Source organism: Phyllostomus discolor, chromosome 7 (assembly GCF_004126475.2).
Source record: "Phyllostomus discolor isolate MPI-MPIP mPhyDis1 chromosome 7, mPhyDis1.pri.v3, whole genome shotgun sequence".
In the NCBI taxonomy this organism is placed as follows: Eukaryota; Metazoa; Chordata; class Mammalia; order Chiroptera; family Phyllostomidae; genus Phyllostomus; species Phyllostomus discolor.
In genome coordinates, this window is record NC_040909.2 from 92476949 (window position 1) to 92488918 (window position 11970).

At 37.8% G+C, this 11970-nt stretch overlaps 1 protein-coding gene across 1 annotated transcript; it reads right to left on the reverse strand.

Annotated features, from left to right (window-relative positions):
• Positions 1 to 265: 265 nt before the first annotated feature.
• On the reverse strand, positions 266 to 2863 carry MOS (MOS proto-oncogene, serine/threonine kinase). The gene has a single exon (XM_028534100.2). The coding sequence runs from the start codon at positions 1828 to 1830 to the stop codon at positions 694 to 696; it is 1137 nt and encodes a 378-aa protein (XP_028389901.2). The 5' UTR covers positions 1831 to 2863; the 3' UTR covers positions 266 to 693.
• Positions 2864 to 11970: the final 9107 nt, after the last annotated feature.

The following is an 11970-nucleotide window of genomic DNA, read 5'->3' on the forward strand; positions in this document are numbered from 1 at the left end:
TAAGTTATACTATTCCTCAAGGTTACCATTTTTTCTCATATCACACAATCTTTCTTTGTTTTGTCATCTACTTCTGAGCCCAAATTATAGGCAAAAGAGGCAGTTTAGAAGTATTATAACAAAAATTGTCTACTCATGGCATGCATAAGTTCAAAACAGCACAAAAATCATTTAAGATATTATTCCTTTAAAAATAAATTTACTTCAGCTTATGGATTTTATGTATGAAAGTTATCACAAATAAGAAATTGGGGGGCAGGAAAATTTTAATCTTTTTCAAAAACAGTTTTTACTTAGTATTTGGTATGGGAGGAAGCAAACTATTAATAGTTTAAATTTAGGTGGTGGTAATGGAGAATTTATGGAAAATTTTGGCATTTTACAATTCAGTTTTGTTTTGGACAAATTGGTTTTTTCAATAACAAATTTGAATAAATACAATGCTATGGAAGTGTTAAAATCAGTCCACTAGCTGAGAAAGCAAAGCATATAACTCTATAAAGGAATAAGTTTAGTTGCTAACACCAAGATGACTATTAGATTTGTAGCTCTTAGAAAAAGCATTGAGACTACAGAAGTTTTTAGTAACTTTATTTTCTAAAAATATGTCCTACAAATAATTTTTTATGTTTTCACTTCTTTAAAAATAAATAGAAATAAAAGACAAAAGCTTATCTTGATACAGGCTTAGAGTCAGCCAAATTCAGTTTTCAAAGAGTTAATTTCATCTAGAAGAAGTTCTGCACTTGGCCTCTGTGAAGCACTGGCCCTCCAGCAGCACTGGATAATCTTCTCAAGTCTTTTCCCAAGGATGGAGTCAGTGAAGACAGCAGCTGACAGAGATGGTCGAAGATTATAGGCCACTACAGCGTAGAGCACATAGTGATGCTCCCCCAAGTAAGGCAGTTCCTTGGTAACCATTTGCCAGAGAGTGATTGCAAAAGAATATATATCAGCTTTGGGCGTTATGTTCTCTCCTTTCAGGAGCTCTGGGGCTTGGTGGGTGTATGTGCCGCCTAGGTGGTAAGAAGGAGTCTGGAAGCACAGGAGATCTTCCAGCTTCTCAGAACAACCAAAGTCAGCAATTTTGCAGACATCCTGTTCACTGATCAGAATGTTAGCTGGCTTCAGGTCCAAGTGCACAATGCTTTGTGAGTGAAGGAAATTCAGTCCATTCACAACATCCAGGGCATACTTCAGACACTTGGGCAAATTTAATTGCTGTCCAGCACAGCAGTGAGGCTCCACTTCCTCCTCCTCTTCAGGGCAGCTGGTAGCACCATATATGACTTGGTGTAAAGTGACGTTGCCACCAAACTCCATGATTATGGTGCCTAAACTATTAAAGCTCACAGGTGTGCGGGTGCTGGCAGCCACAACTCCCACGATGTTGTCATGGCGAAGCCTTGCTATGTTGAGCTCAGCCCAGAAACTGCGCTGGGATGCCAGTCGGTTCTTGGTGCACCTGTTCACTTGCTTTATGGCCACCAGCACACCATGGTAAGTTGCCTTGTACACTGAGCCGAAGCCCCCAGCTCCCAACCTCTGTAGCAAGCACACCTGTTCCCAGTCAATGGAGCACCAGGCTAGCCGAGGTGGCAGTCGTGGGGCCCTGGGAGGAGTGGCCCCAGGAAAGAGCTTCCCTGACCTACCTGGGAGCACTGAGGGGCTACTGCAGGGCCTCGAGTCCACAGAGGGAGAAAATTCACTGGGTAGGTAACTGCGCCTCGGGAGAGGTGAGGGCATGGCCTCTTCAAGGTGGATCCAGAGTGGCTCAGGTAAGTGAAAAGGAAAAAACAAAAAACCCAAAACAAACAAAAAAACCCCCATGAGTTTGGGAGCATGACTGCCTGCCTACTCCTTTGCTCCACCCCACCGTTTTTCTCTTCCTTCATTTTCCCCAGATGAGCCGCATCTGTGCTGTTACTCAGCAAGGGTTTCTATCAGATGGGAGAAGACAATCTGAAGGGAGCACAGCAATATCTTTCAGATGAAAGCATTTCCCTTCAACATTTGAAGTGAATTCTTACAACAAGCTCTCAGATAAACAGCACTGAGCTGCCCCTGGACACACCCCTTTTAAGCTATTTCTTAATTATATTAGAAAGAGTTTTTTCCCCCAAGCATCATTTGCTGAACATTATCAGTTATCAGACTAAAAAGACCACAACAGTGCAATGAAATTATTTCACACATTGCAGGCTATGATGACTGTCCATGTTATTCTCCAGCTGCATAAATCACTTCCAGGAGTTATTGGCATAAAGGCTTGAAATATGAAAAACTGATGTTTTTATCTGATTACAGGGATAATTAGGTGCAACCTTCATATATGGATAAAAAAATGTATCCTTAAAGTAATCGATCCAAACAGAATCATTGATACAGGTCAAAACATACACCTCCTAAGTTCATCAGGGGAAAGGAAATTCTCCGACACTTCACTCAAGCTTACAGAGCAAATTAGCAAGACCTGTTAGCAACGTATCAACTTCTTTACAATCCTTCCGTTCCACGGCAGTTCAGCCCACCCAGTATGCTCGCTTGCGAGAGACAGTCCAACTCCATTGCAAATGAGTTGCAGAAGTTTTGAAACAGCTTTTGGGGGAGGAAAGAAGAACAAAAATGATTCAGAGCCACAATCACGGCTTCAAATGATAACAAATATGAGAGAATCCTCTGAAAGGAAAAAATCTGAAGAAATAAAATTGATACAGAATCACTAGTGCCTGTATATAATGTGGAAAACCCGATGTTGAAATTAAATTCAGGATCTTGCTGTCCAACCATGGGTTTTCCCTTTCTAAATTTTATAATAAAAATTAATTTTCATTCCACATCTTTGGAAAAAAGACCAATAATATTACCTTGTTCATTAAAACACAGGATAATATTGGGATCTACATTTTAAAAAAATCAAATGGTAGATTTTATTTTGAATTATTGTACTTGGAGCATATAGGTGACATGTAACCACATTTTTATGATGATATATCTATGCTTCTGAAATATATTGGTTGTGAAAAGATATTAATAAACACAAGCCCTTTTGAAGTCTGTTGAACCCTAGGATTGGCTTTCTATTCTATATTAGCTGTCTGACTCAGTATGTGGTGTTTTGTGTAATATTTAACCTGTTTAAGCCTCAATCTTTTCACTTAAGAAATTAGAATGATCATTATTAAGGTAAACTTTTCTATTTGAATAAAATTTGGGGAGCCCTGTCCAGATTAATAATAGGAAAAATAAAAAACGGTAAACTATTAAATATTTTAGTGGAAATGCAGTTATGTGAATTGTAGCAAACCAAAAATATAAAAGGATGACAGTGAATACAGTAAAATATGAAAGAAATAAAATTATATTTTGTGATAAGTACATATTGCAAAATTTATTCATTAATCATCACATAGTTGAGATTGTAATTTAGGGCTCTGAAACTGTACTGTGATATTAGGAGTGCTGTGAATATTAGCCAAATAAGAGCAATAGAGTGCCTTAACCTCCTTGGTATTACACATAAGGCAAAATGATGTGATTATTACCATACAATCTGTTTTTAAGATAATAGCATAAATCATTTTTCGAAGTTTAATTTTATTATCTACATAAAATATAAGGTACTAATGAAAATATGGTACTCTGTACAGTCACAAACCCCAGGTTCATTAGAACTGTCAACTACCAATCTGCACAAGAGTATTTAACTGAATGTGCATTTTTGAAACAGCTTTTGGGTCCAGAAGGCCTGAGTTTCTTACTGTTCCTCAGTTTCCTCATCTGCTAGGTAAGGAAAATATGCCTACCTCAGTATTGTTGTCAGGATTAACAGAGTTCCATATACTTAGATCAGGGCCTGAGAAGTAATACCTACATGTTAATTATTATTTATAAAACTCATAAAAATGTACATGGATTTATACCAATAAGAGTTGTTAGAAAGTATTGGTTTAAAGTGTACTCTATCAGGGCTGAGGCAACGCACTTTATTATAAGCTACACCAATTTGAAGTTTTCGTATTTTCTTCGTGCACTTAAATTTTACTTGAGGTTAGAGATATAAAAGCATATTAAATACTAAACATGTGTAGGGTTAACACTAATCTGGTCAAATACAATAAGCTTGTCACCCCCAAAGAATGATAAGGACTAAAATTTGCTGATAACAGAATAGGCAGTCTACCCTAGAACTGCAAACGAAACAAAGGAGAGAAGACTGCTGTGAGCACCTACTGAGGGGCAAAGGGCTCTGGTTCTTAAAGTCTTTGCATTCTCTTTCTGCTCTTTCTTTGGCAGCATGACTACTGAGCGATACTTCAGTTTCAGTCAAACAGCAGCATATTTGCCACAAGATGTGGCAATAGATATCAGAATTAATAACTAATGGAATTTTATTTCAATCAGAGATTCAGGGGCAGTCATTGTGGGAGGGAATCTCTGGGTGCACGCCGAGGGTTAGCGACTACGTAAAGGGCGTCAGCGCTCCTCGCCAGGCCCCGCGCCAGGGATCCAGGGCAGCGCTGGGGGCCTGAGCGCCGCCCCTCGCCAGCCTTGTTCTAGAGGGGCTTTCCCTGCCCGAGAATCCCCAGATCACTGGAGTTGAGTGGCTTCTGTTGAGGCAGCGGACTGGCGACGTTGTTGCCTCCCCTGGCTCCCGAGGCCTCTCTGGCCCTGGAGTCTGTACGCGTCTCGTCTCGTCGGGAACCGGAGCACGGTGGCGCGAGCCTTGGGCTAGCAGTTTCGGGGTTACTGACAAGCAAGTGGAGGGGACTCTCAGCCCCAAGGTGTTGTGCTGCCTAATGTCAAATGTGTGCCAGGCTGCTTTGTTTCCTTGCCTTCTGCATACAGATTTTTATTTTCCCTCCCTTTCAGTTCAGAACCATCACGTAACATCTTGGAAGACATTTTAAAAATGCCTTTAAAATCGATATCCTTACTACCTCGAAGCGCTACCCTACGTCAGCGCATGCGCACTCAGTGACCACTGCGTCACGGGGGGGGGGGGGGGGGGGGGGGACAGTGTTTCCCCGTGGTCTCAGGTTACAACCCAATTTCAGAATGTTAAAATGTGAGGGAATAAGAGAATTGGAGTCTTTGAAGTGTTTTATTACTATTTACAAGCATGAACTAAGGTCGAAAGTTCACATTTGCTTTTTTTTAGAACTGAAAGACTAAGGTAAAAATGAATACAAGTACTTTACTAGATACAAAGACAGTATAGTGAAACTTGCAAAACATTTATTTTTTTACTTAAAATTATACGTCAATATTATTTTGAAATTTGAATTTTATACTTTGCAATAGATAATGTACTTGTTTCCATGTCATTACAGCTACTTTAGCTTTTGTAACATAATATGGTTAGGGCATGAGCCAAGTATTTTGGGGTCCAAAGTTCTACAAATTGGGGGACCCTCTTCAAGAAAAAGATTTAAAAATTAAGTATGGAAGTGAATATTATTTAGATGAGCAACAAATTATGAAAGAAGAAGTGGTACATATATGCAGTAGAATATTATCTGGCACTGAAAAAGAATGAAATCTTGCCATTTGCAACAACATGTATGGAACTTGAGGGCATTATGCTAAGTGAAATAAGTAGAAAGACAAGGATGAATACTATATGATCTTAGTTATACATGAAATCTAAGAACCAAACAAAACCAAGCTTATAGATACAGAGAACAGATTGATGGTTATTAGAGGCAGGGGCTGGAGGGCAGAGTGGGCAGAATTGGTGAAGGGGGTCTAAAGGTAAAAACTTATAAAATAAATAAGTCATGGGGATATAATGTACAGAATGAAAATTATAGTTAATAATATTATATTGCATTTTTGAAAGTTGCTTTTGTAATTCTTTTGTCCATTCATGGAGGTTGGTTGCTGTTATCTTGGATCACTTGAATTTTGTATTTTGACTCTTAAGATACATAAATATCTATGTGTTTACTTCACTAACATTTAACTTCTAATTTCTCTACCTTTTAACTTGACAGGATTTTGACAGGGAAATGCCTTTGAAACTGCTTTTAAAGACCTTTAGGCTAAATGGTATCTTGCAATTTTTCATTTTTTAAGACCATAAAATGCCCATGGAAATTTGAAATTGTATCTGATTGAAATTGGCTTTCTTGAACAACTTTATCCAACTTATGTTCACAGTTTATGGGAACATTCTACTGGCATCCTCCCTTAAGCCAGAAAATGCCTTTTTTTTTTCAAGATTTTATTTATTTGTTTTTAGATGGGAAGGGAGGGAGAGAAGCAGAGAAACATCAATGTGTGGTTGCCTCTCATGAGCCCCCTACTGGGGACCAGGTCCACAACCCAGGCATGTGCCCTGAGTGGAACTCAAATCAGTGACCCTTTGCCTTGAAAGCTGGCACTCAATGCACTGAGTCACACTGGCCAGAGCCAGAAAATGCTTTTTAATTATGTATTTAATGTTTACTGAATTTTACCTTTCTACTGATAAAGTGAATCAAAACAACATATTTGAAAAAGGATTCAAAAGTAATATAGTCTATTCAATTCATCATCTTTACTCAACTTCATGGCTATTTTTCTCCTGTGTACCATTGTGGACTCATGGCTTTCCATAGATTCAATCTGACTTAACCAAGTGCAATAATTATTGTTTTTTACAACACTTGTGTTCTTTTGACATAGTCCCATTAATTTGATTCCCTGTCTCCAGGTATAGCGAGTTGCCCCCCAGCCCATAACCCTAACACAGACATGGAATCAGCCATTTCTTCAGGGTGTCCTGGGAAAATGGCATTAGAAATCATAATAGAGAAGTTTACACATTAGGTTCATTATTGAAGCCCTTGTCCCTAGCTCATTTTAGCTGACAGCATTGGAAAACAGATACATTTTTTCCTTTTCAAAAGGACAGGTTCATGTTGACATTTCTGATTCACATCTAACATTACATTTCCTAGTTCAAACAGTTCAGTTTTTATAATTTACCCCTCCTTTCTCCTATACTTAAAATCTTGATTCCAAACAAAATTAATATGACTTATTTTATCTGATAAAATTATTAAATAATGTTGAAGATTTCTTGCAATTATTTTTATCTTTATACTGAATGTCACTAAGGATATGTAGTTAAACTATTTTCTTGTGAATTCATTCATAATAGCTCATTCTTTGAGGCTTTGTTATATTATATATGATTAATTAAATTTGTTTTTACTTCTGGAAGGTTATCAGCATAAATAACTGGGCAACTGGGCGTTTTCTTAGAAGGTAATAGCTTTCAGCCCAGAAGGGTTTTTTGCTTTAGTGATATTCAAACCCTAGAGGGTGGTAGAAAACAGATAGGTTAGTCTATCTTAAGAGTTGGGGCTGGGGAATGTACAGGGAAATCAAGCAAATGGATTTCCCAAGTTCTGTGTGGAAGTTTCATAGCCATCATCCAATCCATATTTAATGATCAAATGAAGTATCTTATGCATAAGACTCATATGCACAAGGTATGCCTGGGCAACCGAATTCCATCTTCCATTCAATTGCTGGTAGTATTAGAACTTACATAGGTTCAAGTATTCCATTAAAATTTAATTTAGTAAATTATAATATTAAAGCCTTTAAAATTTATTCTCTTTTTAGTTTCTTATTATACTATATAACATTTTTCTACCAAGTTAATATTACATTATACCAAAGATTAGAATGTATAAATCCAAAATGATTCTCTAAGTTGGTTTTATCACAATTCAGTGCCAAAATCATTATTTTTTCTCCTGGAAGACTTTAAGGAGGTATGTAGTATCTGCTGCTGAAAAGCAGGTTGCAAGACATGATTAGAAGTGCAAAAGATTTACTAGAGAAGACATATCTGAGGGGAAATGAAGAAGGAGCAGCTGGAAAGATGTCAGACTGAGATACACAGGCCTCATGCTTGTGAAGGACAGAGGGGAAGGAAGGCAGGCTGGGTGGAAGAGTCTTAGCCTGCAGTATAAATCTAAAAAGGTTCCGTATGGCTGGTGAGAGGCCTCAAGTCAAAGTTGCCCATTAGAAGAGCCTCATGCATCCTAGGAATTGCTGGCTTTAGTGTTTATGCTGTACACACTCACTGATTGGTAGCAGCTCTGGGAAGCATAGCTTCAGTGAATGATGAATTCACATCATGATGAATTTCAGAGTGCAGTGCTGGGGCCACTGGACGATAATACTTTCTGGATTCAGTGATCCAAGAGATGCATTTTTATGGTCATTCAGTTAAAGCTTTAAAGATTTTTGTCTGAGTCTTCTACTCAGGTCAAAATTTCGATGTCACTTTGTACATAATAGTTATTTTTATCCTAATTTTTAATTACAGGGTAGAATTCCACTTTTTCAGAAGACTTTAAATAAGTTATATTTATTTTTGACCTCAAGACTATGTTTATAAAAATAGATATATTTGCTTAAAACCCATTCTTGTAATTTTAGCTTAATTTAGCTTAATAATACAAATGCAGTTGACCCTTGAACTGCATGGGGGTCAGAGACAACCATTCCTGTACAGTTAAAAATCTGCAGGTAACTTTTAACTTAGTCATCCCTGGGTATCTGCACCAGATTGGTTCCAGAGCTCCTGTGTGGAGAGCAAAATCTGTGGATGCTCAAGTCCTCTGTATAAAATCACCCATATCAATGCATACAGTCATCCCTCTGCATCTGCAGACTGCCAACTTCAGGTTGAAAAACAGTATAGGTATTTGTTGAAAAAAAAGCTACATGTAAGTGGACTCAGGTTGTTCAAGGGTCAACTGTACATATATACATTCACCAAAGGAGTAAATACAAAGTTGTATATGTGATAGAAGCAACAGAAACCATAGAAGCTTCCGAGCAGGTCATTTTTGACACAGTACCCCAAGTGCTTTTTGGAACTAAGGCCATTTTTTTAATCTGTAAAAAAAAATAAAGAATAACTTATACATTTGCATGTGTGTATGTGTATGTGTTTAGATGGTTGGATGAATACATTTGTAGGTAGATAAATAGATGAATCATAGAGTATATATATATATATAAATGTAAACAATTCTCTTAAAAATATATATATATATATATAATCCTGACCTGAGGACATTTTTTTATTGCTTTATAAAGATAGATGAAGAGGGAGAGCGAGAGAGCGAGACAGAGAGAGAGAGAGGTGAGAGAAACACCAATAGGTTGTCTTCTTGTACGTGTCCCTGCCAGGGACCAAACCTGCAACCTGGGTATGTGCCCTGACCAGAAATCGAACCTGCAACCCTTCCAACTATGGGACAACACTCCAACGAACTGAGCCACACTGGCCATGGCAATTCTCTTTTCATTGATTAAAAAATTGCCTCACTCAATGCTTCTTAATAGACTTCTAAAATATATCTGTAAGATCTTTTAATATGTCTATATAAATTATATAATATGTCCTCTCAAAGCCTCTTATTAAACTAACACTTGTAAAATTTGAAATATAAAAAGTTCCTTTCTCAACTGGCCTTCTGAAGTTTAGACTTATATGAGGAGATATTTACTTCATTTTTGTCTATTCTAAAATACTCAAATGTTCTTTTTACCTTTAATAGACAAAAGATATTTTAATTATTTTTAGGTTGTAGCTCCTTAGCAGCTTGAGGATTTCAGTGCTGATGCTGTAAGGCTTTATCTTATGTGAGAGTAAGAAACATTTTATAATGAAGTTTTTGGCATCCCTGGCCTGCATCTTTAGAAATGAAACATCAGGAAATTTGTTGAAACTCCACATAAGGTGACCTTAGGTGACTCTGGAGGAGAAGGAACACAAGTATTAGAAGCTCTTTAGCTCTTGTTGAGATGGGGAGATGGGTACAGTCTCAATGGGTCACAGTTAGGCAGGAAATTGAGAGATAATCTTCTAGAGTGCTTCCCTTCCGTGAGGGAAGCACTCTAGCCCCTTTCTTGGCAACTTACGTCAGCTCATCTTTTCACGCTTCCCATGAACCAATCTGGTTGGCACGGTGATTTCCCTGGTTATCCATGAGATGTTTTAGAATATCATGGTCCCAGGATCACAAAAGGGAAATTAAAATTTTGGGTCCATATCAAGTGTATGTATTGCAGATTTTACAGACCATTCACTGTAATGATGCAGTACCAACTAGGGAAAGCTGGAAATGCCTTGTAACATTTAAACACAGTGGTGCCCATGCTACACTAATCTAGCCTGGGGAGGAAAAATTATTTTATTGACTGTTACAGGAAAAATATAAGGAGGGTGTGTGTGTGAGAGAGAGAGAGAGAGGAGAGAGAAACAGAGGCTAGAAGAAAAGATTTAATATATGATTCCTACCTAAGACTAGAGGATGCTGAACTCAACAAGGTTGGGTACTAGAGTCCAAATATGGTAATTCTGGACAGCAGAGGACAAGTGAGGAAGGGAAGAAAAGAGGTTTACAAATGTCTTGTGACTCGTTCTGCAGACTCTTTTGCTGAATTCAGGCTCCTAGTTGCAACAAATTTTGCTAACCATGCCAAATTTTTATAGAAATAAAGATCATGGTCTCAAACTTAAGGACTATCATTTACTTGTAATCTATATCCAGAAATAAGGGTTAGAGGAGCTCACACACACTGGTCAGTGACTTAACTTCCTGGTGTTAGAATCTTCAAGTTTTGCTTGCTCTTTTAATCACCTTTTGGTGGAACAACTACAAGGAATTAAATTTAGCAACTTCAGAAACCCATTACTTGAGTAACTCAGAACATTTCTCAGAATTATTCATGTGTTTGTACAAAGGTCTGTGAAACAATGAAGTGTGTGGGAAGGGGTACATGTCCATGTGGTAGCTGCAGGTGCTTCTGGGAGGGACAAGTAGAATCTTCATCTAAAGATTCCCTGGATCCTCAACTCAGGACACCCATGAATGCTTCTATGTTCTGTTACTCACAGAAACATTTGATTTAGGCTTTAGTATTTATTAGATCACTACTATATAATTTTTATGTTCATGAACCAAAGCAACTAGAGGCTGATTTTGGGTTTATATATCTCAATTATCATTGACATCATTTTAAAAACCATTAAGTTACCAGTTAAGGAAAAAAAAAAACAGCTTGGTCCCTACCACAACTGACAGTAATCCCATATGACCCAGCTCTCAACTACAAATAATGTGCAATTATCTGCCAGATGTTATTAATAACTTGGGTCCATATTGGTCCCACATTCAGCCCAACCCAAGGAAGGGGGTGGTGGCTACCACAATAATTTGTCCCAGATGACCCCATAGAAGATAGTAGACATCCTGTAACTTGTGTCATTTTTTTTAGCCAAAGGAATAGTGTTAACACTAATAGTGTTGATCCAGGTGAAGTAGAATCATGACTCCAACTTTGAACAACAACAGCTAGGGTGAGAAGAAGCAGGGTCAAGGAAACATACTTGAAGACGTTAAATTACTATGTCTCCATTTTGAATGGCTTTGGATTTTAGGTTGTATTGTCCCTTGTTCAATTACATGTTTGCAGTGCTTTTAACTCACACTACTCTTTGGTTTGTTTCTTGTGTAATTAACCTGCACCCTGTCTTCCATGTTTATATTCCCCAATCAATATACTATCAATGTCATGGGTAACTATATTTGGCCATAAGTTTAAATTCACCAGGCCAGTCTGGCCCACTTAGAGTGTGAGCACATTTTTGTCGTTTTGGATATTTACTTCTCCATAAGTTCCAGTAGTTAAGGGGGTGCTTTTCATTTTTTAGGGTTTCTAGGCTAGCTAATTGTTTTATTCTATTTTTCTTGGTCGTGATGATTGGTTCAGTGCTTTTCAGTTGCAGGAATTTTCTAGAGCAATGAAGAAACAGTACCTTTAGCAGAGTGCTTACCTGAGAAAGAATTGAATGCAGAATAAAGCAGAGTAAAGATCTGGTAGAAGAGAGATGGAAACCTACTAACCGTGTTTGAACTCTTAGGCCTGTTCTGCATGAAGCAAGATCTTCCC